The 21,699-nt window shown below is 37.5% G+C and overlaps 1 protein-coding gene across 2 annotated transcripts in view; it reads right to left on the bottom strand.

Annotated features, from left to right (window-relative positions):
- RBMS1 (RNA binding motif, single stranded interacting protein 1) overlaps nucleotides 1-21,699 on the bottom strand; it is a 92,891-nt gene that overhangs the window by 8,137 nt on the left and 63,055 nt on the right. Inside the window, exons 5-9 of one of the 2 annotated variants that reach the window (XM_009325380.1) lie at nucleotides 15,899-16,056; nucleotides 12,571-12,650; nucleotides 3,793-3,908; nucleotides 2,860-2,909; nucleotides 2,675-2,768 (exon numbers count right to left, since the gene is read on the bottom strand). In XM_009325380.1, coding sequence (XP_009323655.1) covers nucleotides 2,675-2,768; nucleotides 2,860-2,909; nucleotides 3,793-3,908; nucleotides 12,571-12,650; nucleotides 15,899-16,056 — 498 coding nt within the window. The remainder of the gene's footprint in view (nucleotides 1-2,674; nucleotides 2,769-2,859; nucleotides 2,910-3,792; nucleotides 3,909-12,570; nucleotides 12,651-15,898; nucleotides 16,057-21,699) is intronic. The other variant, XM_009325381.1, reaches the window with a different exon arrangement.

The raw sequence follows: 21,699 nt of genomic DNA on the forward strand, positions 1-21,699 counted from the left end.
AGCATGTTCTCTCTCCAAAAACACTGACTACCCAAATACTTAAATTGAGGTGGGATGCCTAACTTCGCATGACAAGGTAAATTAAAAAGATTAAAAGGTAAACTAATAGGTTATATGGTTATCTTAGTTAAGAAGAACTGGTTGCAACAGCTCTTTGAAAAAGTGTGCTGCAAGAAATATTAAAGGTATGAATGGAAACGTTTCCTCTCCACCTCCCGTAAGTGTGTAGGATAAGGCAAGATTCTGACCTGCACCGCACATGCAGAACTGACTCACCACAGCTGCCAGACATTTAAAGCCCCTTAAATGCCTCTACCATCATTTCCCAGAGTCCTGTGAACAGGACAGGTAGATAACCAGTCTTGAAAAAAAATCCAGGTGAGGTATTTTCTGCAAGATGGAAATATTTCTTCCCTCCTTTTGGTACTGACTTTCAAATCAGAGTAATATTTTTTTGCTTTTTCAATCAGAAAAAGAGCAAACAGGAATTCAAAAATGGAAAACACTTGAACCCTCCCTTTCTTCAGGCAAAAGCTTAATGGCAAAAATACTGGTACAGCCTGACTAAAGCTTTGGCTAATCTGCTCATACTATGATAGTAACTGGCTTAGTACTGTCATTTGGGTATACAGGAGTTGCAGAAACAAACACTAGCCAAAACTTTATTAAATTTGTTTACCTTTAATAAGAATAAATCTAGGGAACAGGTTATACCATGCCTCAAAGAAAAAATAAATAAATCATGCTGTTGTGATACGTCCTGTTGTGTAGATGACAGAATGCTGCAGGTTTCAGTGAGAAGGGATCAGTAATGAAGATGTGACTAATACTCAAATTGTGAAACTCTTCTGGCCAAGAACCTCCTTCCTCCCCAATACAGAATACTTCCATTTAGTTTTCAGTTCCTATTACTGTGGCACTTTAAGCACAATGATGTTAATAGCTCCATCCACAATAATTTAAGCTCCACGTCACGTATATTGAAATACTGGTAATAACATTTCTGGCAACATACAGTATTGTGGTCTGCCTATCTCAGTAAGCCCAGAGAAGTGACACTATATTCCTAAGAAGTGTATTTCCATGCTAACTTCCAAATTCTACTTGGATTCTGAATATCTGAGAGTCTTATATTGATGAATAATTTATATTTTATTAAAGAATAGCAGCTAATTCTACTGGAATATTTTTCTGGCTAAGAACTTGCCGTAATTTTTGAGGTATTGCTGTACAAAGCAGAATGATTCAACACACTGAAAAATACAGTACTAGCACTGTCTGCCAAGAGCAAACATTGTGTTGCATAAGTCATCTCAGAAATTAATATAAAATTAATCCAGTTGTCCTTTACCCCAGAGTACACTGTTTTACCTCCTACATAACGCTTTGCTCGCACAAGAGGGCATTAGACCTCCAAAGTAATATGAGGCAATTCTTCCTCATTCTTCTCACCTGGAAATGTAGAAATTTCTGCAAGGAAATACTGACCAAATGGCCCACAGTGCCTCTGTTGGCTTTCTATATGCTTCTACATAGCATTCTATATTCATTTTCACCTACAGTAAGCTAGAAAACTCAGCACATCTCTCTCACTAAAAAGCAAACAGCCGCTTCTCCTTCCCCTGAAGGCAAGAGAGGTAAGAATTTTCCAAATTTGGTTTGGTTTTGGTTATTTATGACCTGAATCACTGATGTTTACTTCATCTATGTCTTAAACAGTAAAATGCCAAAATAGCTGATCATTTAGCTTACACTGGGATAATTGGCATGTCTCAAGTTATAATTACAGAGCATACATCTAAGACTGTCATACTAGTTGCATTAAATGCAAGTTGTTTGTAAACTGAAATGTACAATGCCCTAAAATTGAGCATTCCCAAGAGATTTATATCAAAGTACAAAAATTGTTCCATATCATTTTTCAACATGTTGAACTGTTTGTCAATAACTCTTAGTGGGGACTCAAGATGACCCTATCAAAATTCCTTTTTAGGAAGCTTTGGACTGGACTCTAAGAACAAAAAACAGGCATGATTAATGTTCTAATTTATTGATCAAAATAAAGTAACTTTTTGTTTAGAAACACAGTTCCAGACTATTAAATGCTTTACTCCTAATATGAAAACATTGAATTTGAATGCAATTTGAACCCTGAAGTCTTTTTCAAATTTCCTTCTTGAATGTCAAGCAAATTTCTGTATCTTTCTTAGTACAACTACATAACATATTATTGTTGAGCTTTTTTTTTTTTGCTTGCACTGAAACAGCCTGGAGAAAAGTTCAAAAAGCATGGAGAAGTATCTTTGAAACAGAATTTAACTAAATCAAGAAGGTTTTAAATAAATAATAATTATTTTAAAGATATAAAAGAACTTGACCAAGAGAAAATGAAAAATCATACATGAAATGCAGAAGTAGCTACAAATACCTTAGCCAGCAGCACAAGTTAGAGACTTTGTTTTGCAAGACACCACCTATCTCATTAAATTGCTGTGCTTTCTGAAACAAACACACTTGTAGTTTTTAAGGCCTTCATTTTCATGCTGTACACCATGAAGAGGCCACTTCATTAAAATGAAGCATTATCGGAGAATTCATAAAACCAGATGTAGCAACTGACAAATAAACATAAGCTCTGATGAACCATTTCAACTACTAAGTTCTAAATACAAACCTGGTATGTGGAAACTGGAGAAGCAATATATGGCGTAATAGATGTCTGAGTGATCATTCTGTTTGCTGTAATACTGTAGGGTGACGGATAAAATCTAGAAAATGCAGAAATATTTATTAAATACCAGTTCTATGCATCTTTCATAATGCAAACTTTTTTTCTTAGTGTGCCATTATTTAACATACCCATTTTGTAAAGCAGCTGTGGTTGGATCATACGTAAGTGTCATTCCAGCCTTTAAAATAAATTAAAAAAAAAAGTGGAAAGAAAGAGTTGACAAAATTAATTTTGATTGTAAATTATTTCTCTTACTCTTTCTTTAGTTGTATTATTTTTAACTGAAAATTTGTATTGAAATAGTTTATTACTGTAAGTTAGGGAAAGGTTAATTGACATAAGTAATTATATAGTGAAAAGAGTCAGAGATTGTTTATGAATTCAAGTTTCCAAGTTCCCAGCATGAGGAACAAAATGCAGCCTATGAAATACCTGGCTAAGAGAACATGTGTGTGTTTGAGAGGCAGGGCATGAAGATGATTATGTTAGGGTGTTGCCTACAATATATTAACTATAAGAATGAATGGGGAGTGCTGTTTTTCAGAAGACACATTTGAATTTTCTTGTCTCATATAAATGAGGTGTCTAGGCTTGCTAACCACAGTAAGCCTACGAAACTATTATCTCGAACATTAAAGATTAAAAAAGCTGCGACTGAAAAAAAAAATAAATGCTGCACTGCATTGGTATACTATTTTAACCTTATGAAAGTGATGTGCATTTCAGTGCTGCATAAATCAAAGGATTATTTACTACATGTAAATAAAGTTATGTTTCGGGTAGCTTTATAATATGAGAAATATCTCAGGCATATTCCTGACCAAGCTGAAGGAGATTTTATTGTTCACTTTAATGAGGTAGGATTTAGTGTTTCACATTTTGCCTTTTTTCCTCTTAAGAAAGATACAGTTAGGTATTTTACCTGACAGTTTGCAACTCTGTAAGAGCTGCTAGCACATTTTTAACATGCCAAAGAGCCAATACAAGAAGTCTCAATGCCTATCATTTTCATAAGTATTCATTATTGTACACCCACACTAAAGCTTGAAGGGAGGACTTACAAGTCTCACCTCGCCTTCTCTGTGCCATGCTCTTCCATTCTGTATATATTTATTCTGATTCTGTCTCTTTTTCTGTCCTCCATCGGCAAACTTGCACAATAAAGGTTCTGCAGGAACTGAGAAGAAAGAAGGAATATTACTTGAAGTAGCACTCATACGCAGGTGTTCAGCGCTCCAAATGAGATATGGTTTTTAAGTTATATACCCAACATGACAGTTAAATAACTTGGACTCATACTACAGCATCAACGACTGTTCTGCACAGCACAAAGATAGCTGCCACACACCATCAGAGCATCTGGAATGTCTTCTATCTTTGATCTTAAACTACTGCTCTAAAACCTGTTGGAAAGAAACATGGTCTGTAAATCCTGAGTATGTGTCTGTTGGTCTGGGGAAGAACGAGAACTGCCACCTGAGTTCTGAGCTCTGCCTCTTAGGAGGTACATCTAAGGAGGGTGGAGAATAAATCTGGCCAAAGGCCTTTAATGTATTCCACCCACCCTTTGAAGGTTTCAGTAATGTCCCAAAACTTAAACTGCTCTGCTCATCCAGAACAGCTGGCACAGTACCTCCACTTGCTCTAACCAGCACCTTTATCTCCTGCCACCTTGCGCTGAGAAAATGCCACAACTGCCCATTCTCTTTTTATCTCTGCTCTATAAAAAGCATATAATGCAACCAGAAATTCTTCAGGATTTTTCTTTTATCTTGTTCTCTGCATACTGTCATGAAATGGTATCACCATACTTTTTTCTTTTTTTTGCATAACATAATCCTGACCATGACTTCAATTTCTAATGTCAAAATTCAAGCAATGAAAAAGAAAAGTCTGCATAGTATTCTCTCCCTATTACTAGCTTAAACTGTAATAGTTTCTGAATACCTACGGCCAAGGCACAGCTCTGCTACATCACACCACACCCTCCCTAATCACAGGGTGGAAGCATTGTTATGACTTGGATGTGAACACTTCTCTGCCAGTAATTCCTGACACATGAGCTGTCTAAGCTTTACCATGACACTCCTCCAGTCGTTTGCTGTTTGGAAACACCTGCATGAGACAGGGCTGGATCTGAAAACGTGCAAGTTTCCAAATGTAGAGTAAACACATGGGGTGGGAGGGCCAACCGCAAAAAACCAACCCCAAGAAAAATTTTAGCATATCTGTATCATGCAACAAAAATCTATTTGTATAACCATGGCCAGTGCTGATGTGCTCTTCACTCTGTCTGCATTTACAAAAAATGATTGGTATTGAAAACCTCAGAGACTTATAACCTGGCAGAGAGCCTGACTTCTAAACCATTGCACAAAACTAACACTAATGGCCTAGTCACCCCTGGCTTTGGATGGCATGCCTAAAACACCAGCTCTGGTTCTACTGGGAAAACATCCACTTCCTACACAATACATTTTTTGACAGCCTTCTCTATAAAAGATGGATGGACTGGGAGATGGAACTGGTATGTGGTTCCCTGTCTCATCTCCAACACTGACCACACATCCGTCAGAGACTTGTACCTCTCCTACCCATGCGCTGTTATTCAGCAGTCAAATAACTTTAATATCAGACTTCAGTACTAAACATGACAACTGAAATAATTTAAAATGTATTATCTTACAGAAAATGGTAATTAAAAACCTATAATCATAAAATAAACCAGGGAAAAGTTAGGCTAATGACACTGGAAAAAGTATTGGAGACCTACAGACAGTAGAGGAAATGCACAAGGAAATTAACAGAAACCCTAAAGTAGGAAACAGAAACTGGAGAACATTGTCTTCAAAATCTTGCATTTCTGAGAGGAGTTTTGGCATTCCCAGAATTGAGTTTTGCTATGGGTTTTCTATCATGAGAAAAAACTTTTGTCTCGGCCTGTCTGGGGCAAAAAGGTACTATTATCAATATGCTGATGGATAATTTGATGTTACTTTATAAAAACTAGATCCCAATAACCTTGGTCATCATATCACACAGCATTTTAATCCACATACAGTTCTGTTGAAATAAGAAAAGTTAATCTCAGAAGATGCTACTCTATATGGGTAAAATTGTCAGGTTCTGGTCTGAAATTATTTTGACTCTGATTTTACACAGTGAGGGGAAAAAAAAAAAAAAACATCAGAAAGGGAGAGCCGAGATCCAAATACTGAAGTTAACTGCCTTAAATGAAAAAAACCCTCTTCCCCAAATTAAGTATCTCTGGCTACTTATAAATTATTTCAAACCATCTAGTATTGTGGAAAGCATGTGTGACTTCCAAAATACACGCTATAAATTTCTGGATGAAGTCAAAAGAAACTGGCATGAGAAAGGCTTATAAAGTCATCAGAAAATACCTAAATGTTTCTAGCCCTGTGATTCTGTATTATAGCACTCATAGGTAGCAAATACTTTATTTAAAGCTGCATTGCACTTTCATTAAAAATCCCCATAGTGAATTGTACAAAACTTTTCTGAAAGTGTTATTTGTGCATACATTTCCCATCGGCTCAAGTTAAAGATAATTTTTTTAAAAAGTCAGAGTAAACCTGTCCAACTTTTTGAATAAAATGTTCATAAAAATCTACTTTAAGAATAAATATGATTTTTTTTGTTAGTAGATAACTGAAAACAGCTAAATTTTAAATGATGAAACATCTCCTGTGGTGCACTGGAAACACTCTCCCGACAAATTTAAAGACGAAATAAAAATGGAAGAAGAATTATCCACATGTATTGGATTTTGTATATGTAATATTCAAAACCTGCAGCAATGAAAAAAAAATTAAAAAGGCATTAATTTGTGATTTGCCAGAATTTGGTGCTCCATCTTACTGAACACAGACCTGGTCACAGGAACCCTTGTTTTTCTGACCTGCCAGCTTCTCTTGCTCCTCACTATGTCCATAAATGAAGCCAAATACTGTGAAAGCTCCAACTCATGTTAAAAAAACGAAGCAGACTGTCTATTTAATATCGCCAACTGTTGTGAGAAGGCTCTATAGCATTTCCCTTCCCTGATTCCAGTTCAAGATCTGAACGCTGATAGTGGCGACTGCTGCAATTGAAAGCTTAACTGCAATTTTTGGCTGGTCTTCGATACATGTGACCTGAGTACTACTGCATTCATTGTTTCAAGAAGACAATGACTGAGGGTCATCAGAGGGAGGGTCATAAGAAAGAGATAAACCTTCATGGGAGACAAGTATGATCTATTGATCCCCCTCCCACCGAAGAATGAACATAGCCCTTACTCTCTTCAAAATTAAATTTGAAATTTATTTCTTCAGCTTTTCTTCATATTTTTCACAATATTTCTTCATATTTTTCACAAATACATAAGATATTATCTCTCTTGCACACACAAACATGTATATAATAGACATATGTGTAAACAAAAAACTCCAACAAGCCCTACAGACCAGCCAAGCAATCTTTTTTGTGGTCCAGGAAGGAAGGGAGAGTAATTTTTATTGTTTAATTGTTGGGAAGTGTGCAGGCCCAGTGATGAAGGGGATCGTTAATCACTCAGGAACTCGTCTGTATGTGCAAGACAGAAAGGCATAGTACAAATATTCGGAGTTGCATTTACAGCTAAGGGATAGCTGATGTAAAAGGCTACGACTTACAGTGGATTTATGCTTCTGCAGCTAAGACACCATGTTTAAAATGCCCACTCTGCTGACACTTAATGAAAAGCAACAGACACTGTCAATGGTTTGTAGATGTCTGTTGTGCTGCTGCCACGGAGGCGTTCTGTAACCGTGAGCTTTCCTGTGCTTTAACAGCAGGTCAGTGCTTTAAAACCTGGCTGTGAAAAGTGCTGACCATCTCCTCCTGCCCTGAATCACCCTCCTCTAGGGCTAATGTTTTTACAGAAGAAAGATGTGAATGCAATATTAGTCCGGAGAGTAAATACTTCCTTGTCATACACATGTTGTGCACATGTATACATTAGAATTCAGTCTTCATTTGTTCAGTGTCTACCCAAATATGTACCAGGTGATATGATAAATGCAAGAACAAAACTGATGTTCTTAACGTTGGACTTTGTGTTTACACCCTTGACTTTACCTGGCTAACGTTATCAGCTTTTCAATAAACCCTGCTTTCAGATATTAAAAAATACAACAAAATGGCTTTAAAATACTATTCCTTTAATCAGTTTTCAATTAAACTGCATCTTTTAGTGACTTTCATTGCTTATTTTCTAGTGACAAAGCATATGGGACTAATGAATTCTGGCATTAAAACCTCACTTTAATGATAGAGCAAGCCTGTACAGCTAGAAACTTTTGCCAAAAGCTGTGGGAATTAAAAAAAAGAAGTTGTGCAACCCAAGATCTCAGTAGCTTTATATGTTTAAAGAGAAACTAAATATATACTCTTCACCACCCTAATCTTCACTTAAACGCAGTGCTCAGGGTTACATTTATTTAATAATTTACACTGGGTTTAATAATTTGTCACAGGAGTATATTTTGAGTGGTTTTAAGTAGTATTTTTCTTTTCTATACTGCTTAGCTTTAAGAAGCAACACTGGAAATTACAAACTATGAGAATTAGAGCAGTAAAAGCTTCTAATCGTTGATCTAATGGGTAAAATCTTGGTTCCTCTGCCTTCAGTGTGACAATCAGGAGTAACATCAGCACTGTGACCTCTTGATACGCTTTAGCAGTGTTTTTCAGAATGCGGTTCATGTATTATTTCTAAAGGATCTGTGAAAGATAACTAACAAATGTGAGTTTATGGTCCAACGGCTTAAATTCACTATATAGAGATCTGCAGTGCTGGATACTTTGTAAAGGTAAGCAAACAGAAAAAGCTCGAAAATGACTGCCACAAGGTAACTACTTCAAGGCTCCATTTTCACTCCTCTCCTGCACTAGAAAGATGTCCAAGATCAGAATCATTTCAAACAGTAGTGTCTACTACAGCTGGCGGACCTCTTCCTAGACTACAGTCAAGAGCACAGGCAGGAGCAGGGCTGTCACACCTGTCTTCTATTTCCTCCCTAAAACAGAATCTGAGTGATCAATATCTTTACCGTAAGCGGGAAGAGGAGGCTGGGTCATGGATAACCTGTGATTTTTGGGTCATCACCATAATCCACCATTCCTGAAGCTAAAATGGTATGGGCTGCTCAGCAAAAATGCTCTTTACCTTACACCCATTAAAACAAAATCACCTAAGTTATTTTTCAGTAAAAGAAGTATTAAATAATCCATAAAGCCTACACAACAGGCATAAAAAGCTTTTTAACTTCTATATTTTTCATTTTAAATGTAAGAGAGACAAATACACTCAGACTTACAAATACCTTACCTATTCTGCAGCATAACCGCTTTATGTAATTATTTATATAATTATTCTCATGTATCATCATGCAGCTATAAGCTGCTGTGATAGGGAGGAGATGCCTTTCATGATTTTGCCCAGTAGATCATTTCTACAGTTGTTATGGGTCCAACACAAGACATCAAGACAGCAAACATTAAGTATCATCTTTAGGGGAGGGAGGCTAAGTATGCTGTTCTGTCCTCACTACTCATCTCCTGTGTCCTGGCTCCTTATACTAGTCTACTCTCTGTTTCCTCCAATTCACGTCATGAGGTTCACATTTCACAGGAGAATAGTAAAAATATCACATTATTCACTGAAAACAATAATTCTTTAAAGAGAAAAGTAGAACTAAATGCAAAAGTTATTTCAAGATTATAGCAATCACGTAATAAACATACAGTTGAAAAGAGAATTAAATCAAAGTCCTGAGAGAAATGGACAGAAACTCATAGTCCATAAAGCAGAACAAACTATTACAATAACTTACATAACAAAAGTACAAACCCCAACTAGAACAAATGATGAAACTAATACACCACTCCTAGGAGTTTTAGGATTAAACCAACTTGCAATGCATTTGAAATTGCTCTCTGAGCTAACCTTCCTTCTCCCTGACTGAAGACAAACAAGGACACACTAAATATTTAATATATTTCGTTAAGCTAATATGGAGCAGGGTAACAAAGCCTGAACAGCTTGTTACATCTGGGTTCAGCTTGCTCAGTATCATCAATGCCCAGTCACTCACTCAATTCTACAGTCGACGCTTTTGTGACCGCCCTGTGCTACACTTGGCCCTCTCAGATTCATAGAGGTTTTTCTGTTCTGCCTTCTCATGCTCCAGAGGTTTCACCTATGCTTCCTATAACTGTGTTTAACCCATTCTTCCATTTAAACCCAAACTTAGTTAAAATAACAAAGCTGCATTATGAAAGCATGTTTTTGTTGAACAGATGTTCTTCCTCCCACACCTATTTCATTACAGGCCCATCTCTCCTCCCCTCCTCATCCTGATATCAGTGTTTTTATAGCCAGCTCCCTTTGCTGATTTTAGCTAAGTTTCTAGGACACAATGTTTTAATTTAAACATAGTTCCAGTTCTACAATTTTATTTTGCATGTATTTGAACTTGCTCTTCTATAACCCCGAAGGATGCTAATCTATTTCAAAACATTTTCCCAACCTTTGTTTGTCCAAGAGCTTTCTCACTACATCCACTTTTCTCTGTGCAGGTAGTCCAAGACCACAGTTGCCCCATGACTCTGCCCCACTTTTTGGCAGACTGCAGCATATTATTATGCATAAGCTGCGTCCTCTAATAAGATTGCATTATTGGACACGTGCTTGCTACGTGGTGAGGAACTCCAGGTAGAATTTGAACTACACAACAAAATTGAGTGTCTTTAATAAACATGGTTCTCACGACTCCCTTACGCACCTACTTATCTGTCGCATTTTTCAGCGTCATGGAGGGTGCGACTCACCTCACTTAACTGACTTTCAGACATTTAGAGTTATCTATTTCTGAGCAACTCATCTAGACAATCTTTGTAACCGCAAGGACAGCTGACAGCAAAGATACGTCAGTCTCTGGAGGTGTGTGCTTCTTTACCTATTTTAGACAGAGAGCCTAGATGACTACTTTGCCAAGTAAGCATTAGAAGTTAAAGTCTGTGAGGTGGATTACATCTTGAGACCACTCTTTAGTTTCCACTTCCTGACAATCACCAGTTCTGTGCAGATTTCTTGTCCCTCATTAATCATACTTTTCTGGTAAATGTTTTCCTCCACACTGCAGAAATCATTCTTACAATTCTGTGCAGCAACTTTTTATTTCTACCTGGTTGAACCTGATCATATAAGGGTGCAACTCCAGCTTCAGCAATGGTCTGCAGAGCGTGATTAGCAATGACATGCTTGATGGCTCGTTCATTGAGAACAGGATAATGCAAGTGAAAATAAAAATGATCAAACTAAAAAGCACTAATAGGAGGTTCTGTTATTTGGAGTCTTTTTATTGGCTCTAATTGAATAGAAACCCCTATATGTTAATTTGAACTCTTGGTTTCTCCATACTTTTTACTCTTAATTATGTCCAAGCCATAGCAGCACTATAAAACTAATCACAGAGGGTGGATCAGAGCACAGTCAGCATTCAGAGAAAATCGTTCCATGATCTCCTTGCCCCTAAAGGGATTTTCCATCTCATAAAACACAGATTGCTAAATATATGAAATAGAAAAGTAAATGTTACAGCCCCTATGTATAACAAAATTTTAACTAAATAATCTCAGCAATCAATCCCAATGCAAAGGGTCTGCAAAAGCCAAGCCAGGGAAGTCAAAACCCTGCGTTACATTAGTGGTGAAGGGAGTGGTTTCCTGTGCTCTGAAGCAGCTTTCCATCCCTACCGCAGCACAGACTCCCTCAAACTGGAGTAATCTTTCACGGATGAGGCATGTATGTAGTTTTACTAAACAAGCCACATTCTTGTCTGCCTGCCGAAGGCTGCTTTCCTGCTCCTTGGTGTCGGGGTCTGGCTGTGGAGAACATTTCACCAGCAGGATATAGGTGGCTTCAGCAACCACATCAACAATGTAATTGGTGAAATCCCCACTTGGGATTCTCAATAAAATGGTTACCGAAAGCTGCCTGGAATGTCAGGCATGTACTCCTTCCTCCCTTATTGTCCTCTTTTCTTTCTGTTTTCCTCTGCTACTTTGAATTTCCTTTCCTCATTTGTAAGTGTTTATAGAATATACATTTTGTCTCTTGGAAACAGTGCTGACAAAGCAGGCAAACTGATGAGGAACTTGGTGTAACAACAAAATTGCACTATGTAGCTTTTCTGCATTTTGCCTTGCACAATACTTCTAGAAGTAGCATTCTTTGTTGACCTCCTTCCATCCTCCTGAAGAACCTCAAAGCCTACTTTGACTTGAGAGTCACAGCTCCCCAATGAATGAAAGTGCCTGGCGTTAAGGCACTGCTGCAGAATCCATTTTTTTCTAATCAAATCTTTTTTTTGAAAATTACTTCGAAAAAATCACCAACAGATGGCAAAAGTAGTCCATTTTTTGCCTCTCAAAAAAATTGTCCATGGACAATCAGCCAAATTCTGTTCTGATACACATACAACACATATTTGTCTCCTGACTTCAATTGGGATTATGTGGGATGTAAATTTGCGCATAGCTGGCTTAAGGCATCTTAGCTGCTTGTCTATCTGCTAGGAGAGAACACTACTAGATTCCTAGAAAAGGTTTACAGTAGAAAAGTGATATACTGTGTTCCAAGTGAGCAAGTATTACAGTCATCCAACAAGACAGTTTAATTTTAATAAGCCTGCCTCTGAATGAGAAGCCAGATACAACAATCACTGTAACAGGCTTCCACTATGTAAGCAGTAACCCATTCATACATCTCGTTAGAAATACATGCAACTTACCAGAAACTCCTGCTGGTGTCTTGATGAATTTTCCATTAAAATGAGCAATCACTGCTTCACATTTTTCTGTTGACTCCATTCTAAGAAAATAAAGAATAATTTACATAAATTAAATACTCATCCAGATTCCCATGTCTGTGATTTTTTTTAAGCATATTTCTTGCTTTATCTCGCTTCACTTTTGAGGCTTGCTTTCCCACATGTGAGCAATACAGAGGATGTTTTGTAAGAACACACAACTTCAGAAAGGCAGACTAAACTCAGTTAACATTTTATGCACTCTGAGGCCAAAGTCAGTGCCAAACTGCAAATATAATACCCTTATTTACTTAGAAATTAGGCAGAACATAACTGGGACAGCTATAGTACAAAGTACCTATGCTGTCTTGAAGGAAGCAGAAAGACTGATCCACAATCATTCATAACTGAATCCTTACTGTCCATTATACATACAACAAATGTTAATGCCACTTTTGATAGAGGATTCTGAAGTGTCTGTACACTTTGAGAGTAATAAACTCAAATACAAACATGCCTGACCGCGTGACCCAAACTGCCTTTGCAGCTTTTAGCTTACACGTATCATCCCAACTACATGATGTACCTGTCTCTTATTTAATTGTCTCCAAGTTACCTTCAAAACAGGAACCAATAACAGAATAGCTGTGACGGCTACTGAGAATTTATCCAGCATCCTGAACAGGTTTGTGCACTTATGTTGTCAAAACTAGGCTTAATAGACTGGGTGGACTACTGGTGAGCTAGTGCTAGTCTGGGAGTGGCTCTGTAGGTTGCAGCTAGATCGTCACATTGCAATGTAGACATGTCAGTCCTAACTGCCAGCTTGGACTAAGTTGCAATGGATGACCGAGACATGCAAGTCTATTTTAGAAGAAGAATATATTTTGCAGCTGTCTGCAAGATGATTATTTGGATAATGTTGAACAGCGATTTTCTTTTTATTTGTTCATTAAGTTCTGTAATTCAGATCCACAAATTAGGCCAATGGCCTCAGCAGCAAATAAGCAGTACTAAAAATTACTAAGTCTTGGCACCTTTTTAATTCCAATAGCCTTTCTGCACAGGCCGACGAAATATAGTCATAGACAACAAGCAAAACCATCAAAATGCCAGACTGAACAAAAAGGTTTCTTCATGGTTTCAAAAATACCTTCTAGAGAATTTTCAGAAGTTCTGTATTGTTGGATCTGCATCAAAGAAATCTAATTTTTTTTTGTCTCACATGAAACAAACAATATAATTTAGTTTCAGACTCAAGTCTGGACTTGATAAAATATACTACCCCTTATTAACCTAATAAAATGTTCCCAAAGGCAAGGAATTAAAATCTTTATTTAATGTCTACATGTTTCTTGGACAATTTTAACTTCAACTAATATTTATCCAAAAATGTTCCAATACCTACCTTGCAGAAGGGGAGAAATTCTGATTAGATATGACAGCAACAGCTTAATCTATAAATTATGTATAATATATGTATGTGAAAAAAAGTATGTATAGAAAAATAATTTCATGTCTATGCATATATAGAAAACATAATGTATAATACAGAACCTATTGAGAAAATACTTACTTTAAAACTAATCTCTTTTAATGTCTTCAATACAAGCAAGGTTTTGGATACACACAAGTCTTTTGGACTTTTACATACAATTCTAAAATTCTTCTGGCTATATTAGAATAAAAGCATTCCTAAAATACCACTGAGTCAAGGTAGAGTTGGTTAGCAAGTTTAGGGACAAAAGACTGGATAAATTTGTAATGCCTACTGAATTTTAGCTTGGGTGTTACTGGATTCTGCCGTTCATAGTACCAAAAAGTGAAAGCTGCATTTAAGCAAGTACCAGTATTTTTCAAAATTAGTAAATACAACTTTTGGATATATATTGCTTTGTACGTCATCCAAAAACATACATACGTTCCGTGTATACTTGTATGAAGTTCACACTCAAATGCTTATGCATATGCTTATAAAAAAAAAATACAAGTGTATGAATGAAATAAAAATGACCAATTATTTTTACACCTAAAATATTACAAATACTTATTGATTTATTTAAAGGGGACCGGAAGAAATTTTGGTAGAAACCAAACTTGCTGGTTTTGCACTCTTAAATAAAGGAATATCATTCCATTTTTTCTAATTTTGTTCCTTTGCTTTATCTTCTTGAAACTGGACAGTCTGCCAAGCAAATAAACTGGGGAGGGTGCGTGGATTTTAAAAAATAAAATAAAATAAAAACCACAGTGCTGTGAACTATCCATAGTCAACTCACAGGGAAACCAATCCCTAAAAAGTTTGGCTTCATCAGGACACATAATTTGTTCAGTTCTTTTCTGTGCACTAACTTAAGATTCTGCTATTTGTTCAAATACAGAGCTATTGTAATACTGGCTGAACATCTGAATTTGACTGTTGACAGAGATTTTACAACATATTTTGAGAATCCAAATTCTTTGCTCAAAGCATGCCCCCTATTTTTGATGACAGAAATCTCCAATCTAAAGCCTCCAACTTTTGATTGCCATACTAGATTTAAGGAAGGATTTAAGAGATAGAAAAATATTAGAAAGGCACAGAAAAGGCTTCAATGAAGAGACCCCAGAACAAACAACTGAATTAACTAGAGAAAAAATAGACTCACATGGACAGAATATTTGGGAGGTATCTACTAATTTATGGAAAATATTTGTTCTTGTTGATTTGGGAGAGATATTTGACCGAGCTGTCAAATATTTTAAGGTGAGATTTGCTGTAAGTGAATACAAATATTTTCTTTCCCAGATGACAACATGTTAATGAGCCAGAAAATTCAAAGGGCTGACATTCAAAGGGCAATGATGAGTCTAAGGAACTCATCAGTCAGAGGAACTAGTGAAAAAAAAGAAGGGAAAAAAAAAAGGGGGGGGGGGGGGGGTGGGGTTCTTCCTTATGGTCTCCTGTCTCGAATTCAAACCTCAAAAGCCAGAAATGTCACAGAACTTTCTGTGAAGCACTGCAAAACTCTTGCTTACTTGTTCAGGGTTAGAGGAGAAAGGAGAAGTACAGAGAAGAGGAGGAAGCGGTGGAGAGTGAACTCTTATTCTAGACAGTTGTCCAGTAAGAGCAATAGATTCAGATTTAGCCATCTAAGCGAGATGAGACACAGCCATATTTGCTTTACCAAAGGAAGAATTAATAAAATCTTGCTGGTATCTCTATCTAGATCTCCCTTTTCTTTAAAACCTTGATCATTTTCAATAATTCCTGCCTTTTTAATTAAAAAAAGGAAAAAAGCTGCCAGCATAGCTCACGCCGCTGAAGTACCTTGCAAAGCCAACACCACGGCTTGTCCCACTCGAGTCCCGCAGTATCCTCGTAGAGATAACCTGCCCAAACGGTTTAAGCATGTTCTCAAGCTCCTGCTCATCCATTGAAAGCGGCAAATTGGAAATGTATAAGTTAGTTGGATCTTGTTCTTGTTGCTGAAAGAGAATTAAAAACAATTGTTATTGTTTTTGCCACTAGAAAGACATTTTGCATATAAAATAACAGCAATTACATATAGAATCATAGAATCATAGAATCATTAAAGGTTGGAAGAGACCTCCAAGATCATCGAGTCCAACCATCAACCCAACAACACCATGCCCACTAAACCATGTCCCTAAGCGCCTCATCTCCCCGCTACAGGCGAATATAACTACTACAGTAGTTATACACATAGTATATACTACTAGTACAGATTTTTACTTCTCAGGCCCCTTTCTAAAGGCTGCTCTTCCCTAGTATTAGTGACCTCCATCTTCTGTCACTGTATACAGCATTACTGAGAAAAGCTCCCCTCCTCCTATTACTGCTGACAACGACATTTTTATGTGGAGATAAAGGTGAGTAATGGAGCAGCTTATAGTTCATATTACAACTTCATGTTTCAGATTTTTCTGAAAGAAAAAAAAAGCAAAAACAAGATAAAGGAAAGAAATTAGCAGACTAGGAAATACAAGACTGGTGGAAAGCGCTAAAAAAAGCCAGAGGTAAATTAAAAAGAGAAAAGATTGGAATGACAATAATACAGGGGAAAAAGGAGACAATGCATTTAAGAGTATGTACGTTGCCAAAACATTACCACAAGAATAGGCTGATACACACAGAAGTGAGTGGGACGCTGTCTCCTTCTCCCACACATGAATGTTTTTGAGTTTTCATCAAACTTTTGCATTATGCATTCAGACAATACAAAAGTCTTCCAGAAACTTTCTCTAGAAACAGACAAAATGACAGAGGAGGGCAGCCAGAAGATGAGCGATTAGGGAGGAGACAAATGTTGTCACATCTTTGCCATTCCCCTGACCTTAGGCTATCTACTTCATGTGATCTATGTATGTACCACGAAATTCTACCTCAATCAAAGTAACATTTTTGTTGAAATTTATCATTTCCAGTGCTCATCTACAGATTCTCCAGCTGTCGTTAGGGAGCATCTCTTGCATCACTCTCATACTGCTAATCGCTGGCCATGCTCCATGACGAAATGCATTCTTAATCTCCACAGATCTATATGACTTGGCCCTTACAGTTGTGCAAAACCTCGATGCCATCATTGTGGCTCCCTGTATAGATCTAAGTCTCTGCAGGATGCATTATATTCAGTAGAACTTTTTTGGCATTAGGAATGATATGATTTGAAACAAATACAATTTTGGTGGCATAGTCCTCAGTGTATTTTAATCCTGTACAAGAGGGCTAACTGACTTATAGGGAAGTTTGAATCAAACCAGAAAACAAAAAACAAAACCACAACACTTTCTTACTGGAATTAAAGCATTTATGAAAGTGATTGTACCTGTATAGGTGGTGATATCTTCTTATGCAGATTAGACATCAATTTGTCCTTAAGCTGCCCCTATGTTAATAACATCTCAGTATTTTGGGTAGCATATTGCATAATTTAATAATTTGCTATCCTGGATATCACCTCTCAGTTGGGGTTGCTTTTCCCTAGGACAAAAAAAGAAAAGGAGTGGGGGCTGGGGCGGGGTTGTGCCTTTTAGGCACAGAAATGAATTCTCATGTTCCAAAAACTAATGGAAGTTAAAAATGGAGAAGAATTCTATGCTTATGGACCTTCACTATTTGTGTTTTCGCCCTGAGTCTCACACTCATTTAGAAAGGGCTTTCAAGTTTTCTGTAAAGGTTTTTGAGAAACTTCAGCATTGAAGGACCTATAAAAGGGAAATATGTTCCCATTACATCCTCCTGATCTGCACGCTATGCCACTGATACGACTAATTCCTAGCCATGCTGAAATCCCACATACCTTACAAAACACAAACTTTTCCAAGTGCCCAAGTGTTATCCTAGTCAGTCCCTTTACAGTCCATTGCATTACAAATGGCATTGGACTACCATGTATGTTTTTCCTTGCGTTACCTAGTGGGAATATCCCCCCCTCCCAAAATAACACTGAATCTATACAGTACACACAGAAGTTTGTGATTTAAATTATCTTAGAATATCTGACTTCTCTTTCATATTAGAAAAATCAGCAGAAAGAGAAAACAAGAAAATTGAATCACAGAGGCCAGAGCTGACAATATTCACTACTGGGCAGTGTTCAACCATGAGGGAAAACCTATGTTACAGTAGTTGCACCTTTGACATACAGTTCAAATTTCCTCAGGTAGGAATGTGAGATGAAGACAGCTTTTACGTTTTTAGAATTAGTTCGTTACTTAGATTGTATTAGCCAATTTTGTTTTGTACCTTGAGATATGAAGGGTTACTTCCTTCTTTAATGAACGCTATTAGCAAAAGCTTTACAGGAGGTGTTAGCCATGGGCATTACAAAACCACATCTGTAGCTATAGCATAATTTTCTGAAACTCCGAATAGTATTTGAAGGAAAAATCTTGGATTTTTTACTTTTTATTATAAGCCGTAAAATATATTGCACACAAATACCCTAAAACTTCCCTAAATAACCTAAAACAGTATGCAAGCTGGAAAATCAGACCCTTGGCATATTTTCATCTAGTTTGCTAATGTCTTCATTCTGTAGTAACAGAAAGTCTGAATTATATTATAAAAATGTTCTCATTAAAAAGCCTAACAACATTTGGAAAGATAAAAACAGCCCCCATTTTGTTCACACTAATAAAAATGTAATTTACATGCAAAAAAGAAATGCTTACATTCAGAAACACCTAATAGAGAATGAAATTCAGTCAACTGCAGAGTGTCAGAGCAAGCTGTTTTATTCGGGTAACTGGGGAGATCACATTCCCCTTCTCTCGGGCTCCTATTCCAGCCTAGGGGGTTACCACACTTTTGCATTATACAGGCAGTGTATTCAGGATGAGAGATTGTGACCTCTCCTTGCCAAAAGGGACACAAAGACCTACTGCAATTCACTGTAACACATGAAGATCTTCCTCCATACACACTGGGAAGCTCGATTCCTGTACCTATCCACCTAGCAGAGAAAACTTCACGTCACAAAATCATGTAACAACATTGTTAGAGAAGGGAATGCTCAACTTTGAAAAAGAGTATTAGCGACTTTACCACTAACCCACATTGCAAATCCCTTAGGAACGGAGGAAAAAAAGAAGTGCATCTGAGGAAACTGTTCTAAGGAAATGGCTTTCTCTGAGCAGAAAGCATTTTGTGATGGAAAAATTTGACTTGCAGCCCATGAAACAATCTGTATTTTGTATTAGTAACTACATTGGGTTTTGGTCAGGTGTGTGCTGAATGGGTGACTGGAAAGGACTTACTTCTGCTTTCCTGACCCTTTCTCTATGGCAGCGTTGCGGTTTAACCTCAGTTGGCAACTGAGCACCACACAGCTGCTCGCTCACCCCGCGCGCACACACACACACACCCACACACACCCCGGTGGGATGGGGGAGAGAATTGGAAGAGCATAAGTGAGAAAAACTCGTGGGTTGAGATAAAAACAGTTTAATAATTGAAATAAAATAATAATAATGTAATAATAATAATACACAAAGCAAGTGATGCACAGTACAATTGCTCACCACCCGTCGACCAATGCCCAGGCAGCCCCCGAGCAGCGGCCCCGCTGGCCAGCTTCCCCCAGTTTATGTACTGAGCATGATGTGTCATGGTTTAACCTCAGTTGGCAACTGAGCACCACGCAGCCACTCGCTCACTCCCCCCGCAGTGGGATGGGGGAGAGAATTGGAAGGGTAAAAGTGAGAAAACTCGTGTGTTGAGATAAACATGTCACATGGTATGGAATGTTTCTTTGGCCAGTTTGGCTGTGCCCCCTCCCAGCTTCTTGTGCACCTCCAGCCTTCTCAGTCGGTAGAGCATGGGAAACTAAAAAATCCTTGACTAGCGTAAGCATTACCTAGCAACAACTAAAACATCGGTGCGTTATCAACTTTGTTCTCATCCTAAATCCAAAACACAGCACTGTGCCAGCTACTAGGAAGGAAATGAACTCTATCCCTGCCGAAACCAGGACAGTCAGCCTATTACAGCCTGAATACTCCCAGGGATTCAGTTATTTCTGCTTTTGATCCTTCGACGGGACATACTGACCACAGTGGAAAACAGAGAGTTTGAAGATACTTCTACGTATGTCCATAGCTAGAGCTGGTAAAGATGGCAGACATGGGAGAGGAAGAGCAAAAAAAGTGGCCAACAGATGAGGATGTCACACTGAAAACCTGGAATACGAGTTGAAATTTCATTCATCTGTAATTCTCCCAGAACAAAATAGTTGAAATGCCAAGAAACACATTCCACAGTGCACCAAGGTTGTATCTGCACTGCAGGTGCAAACCCAGAGCTGCTCTGGGGAGCGACAGCAGTTCAGCTATAAGGACGAATCATAGAATATCTCAAGTTGGAAGGGACCCATAAGGATCATCAAGTCCACTAGGTCAGGATAGATTAATTTAATCCATTTCTTCATTTTGCAGGGAAGAAAAAAAAAAAAAGACGGTCATTGGTTCTCAAAAGAGCTCATTTACAATACTAACATAATACTGTTGGGGTAGACCTAAAGCAAGACTGAACTCTTTCTAGAGTGTATTTGGAATTTTATAGAGTTTGGCAGTGGAAAAAATTATACCTATTAATTACTTACGTCACCGTGCAGCTTCTGTCATGTCCACAAGACTACTAAACCTTAAAACAGCTATCTGGGTACGTTTTGGGAAATCATAAGCAGCAAGTCATTTCCTTCCCCTTAGAACATGCCGGATTTCCAAGCTGACTTCCAAATGGCAACCACAACTAGGACTCCCCATCCATCTTTATCCTGTCTTACACAAAAGGCACCGTACAAACAGATGTTTGCTTTTATACATGGTTTTGGCATGGAAAATGGTTAAACAGTTAAAAATTCAGGAAGTTAGGAGAGAGAGAAACTTTTTAACTTGTCTCTCTGTCAAACAGCAGTTTAATACATTAAGTTCTGTGACTTCCTTCCTTACCAAAACCTGTCTCATCATAGTTTAATTCACATGCTTATTACTATTCTTTTTCAGAAGAGAAAAATAACTCATTTGATATCTAAGTTTCTAATTTTTATTCTAGAATTCAGCAAAAAAGTGAAACTGGCAAAAATATCTGCAAACATAATTCAGCTCAAACCTTGCCTATACACTGTAATCATTCTAAGTGTTTTCAAAGGTAGTTTTTTTTCCTGTGCTTAAAATCCACGAAATCATATAAGCTGCTTTCACCTTAGAAATCTTAAATCTCTAAGTTATTTGTACCATTTTATGGGAATGATCAAAAAGAATTACTAAAGTCAGTGGAAAGCTTCCTACTTTAGGGTAGCAAGCTAACATTAAAATATAAACCACTGAACCACTGAGGTTTTTTTCTTTTTTTAATTCTACACAATTTAGGAAAGCTGCTTAATTTGAGAGTCTTCATATCTTGTGCAGGGTCTCCTCAGTTAACAGAACCTTCAGCAGGCCCTGAAAGACACTGAAAGCGCTCAATATTTGCGGATTATGGGCAATGTCAGGGAATTTGTGGGCTACTGTGTAAGTATCCGTATTACCAAGGAAACTAGGAAGACTTATTTTTAGCAATTCACATCAGCAAGTTTCTATTGGTCTTTTCTCACCAAACACCTTTAG

Source organism: Pygoscelis adeliae, unplaced genomic scaffold, assembly GCF_000699105.1.
Source record: "Pygoscelis adeliae isolate BGI_AS28 unplaced genomic scaffold, ASM69910v1 Scaffold106, whole genome shotgun sequence".
NCBI lineage: Eukaryota > Metazoa > Chordata > Aves > Sphenisciformes > Spheniscidae > Pygoscelis > Pygoscelis adeliae.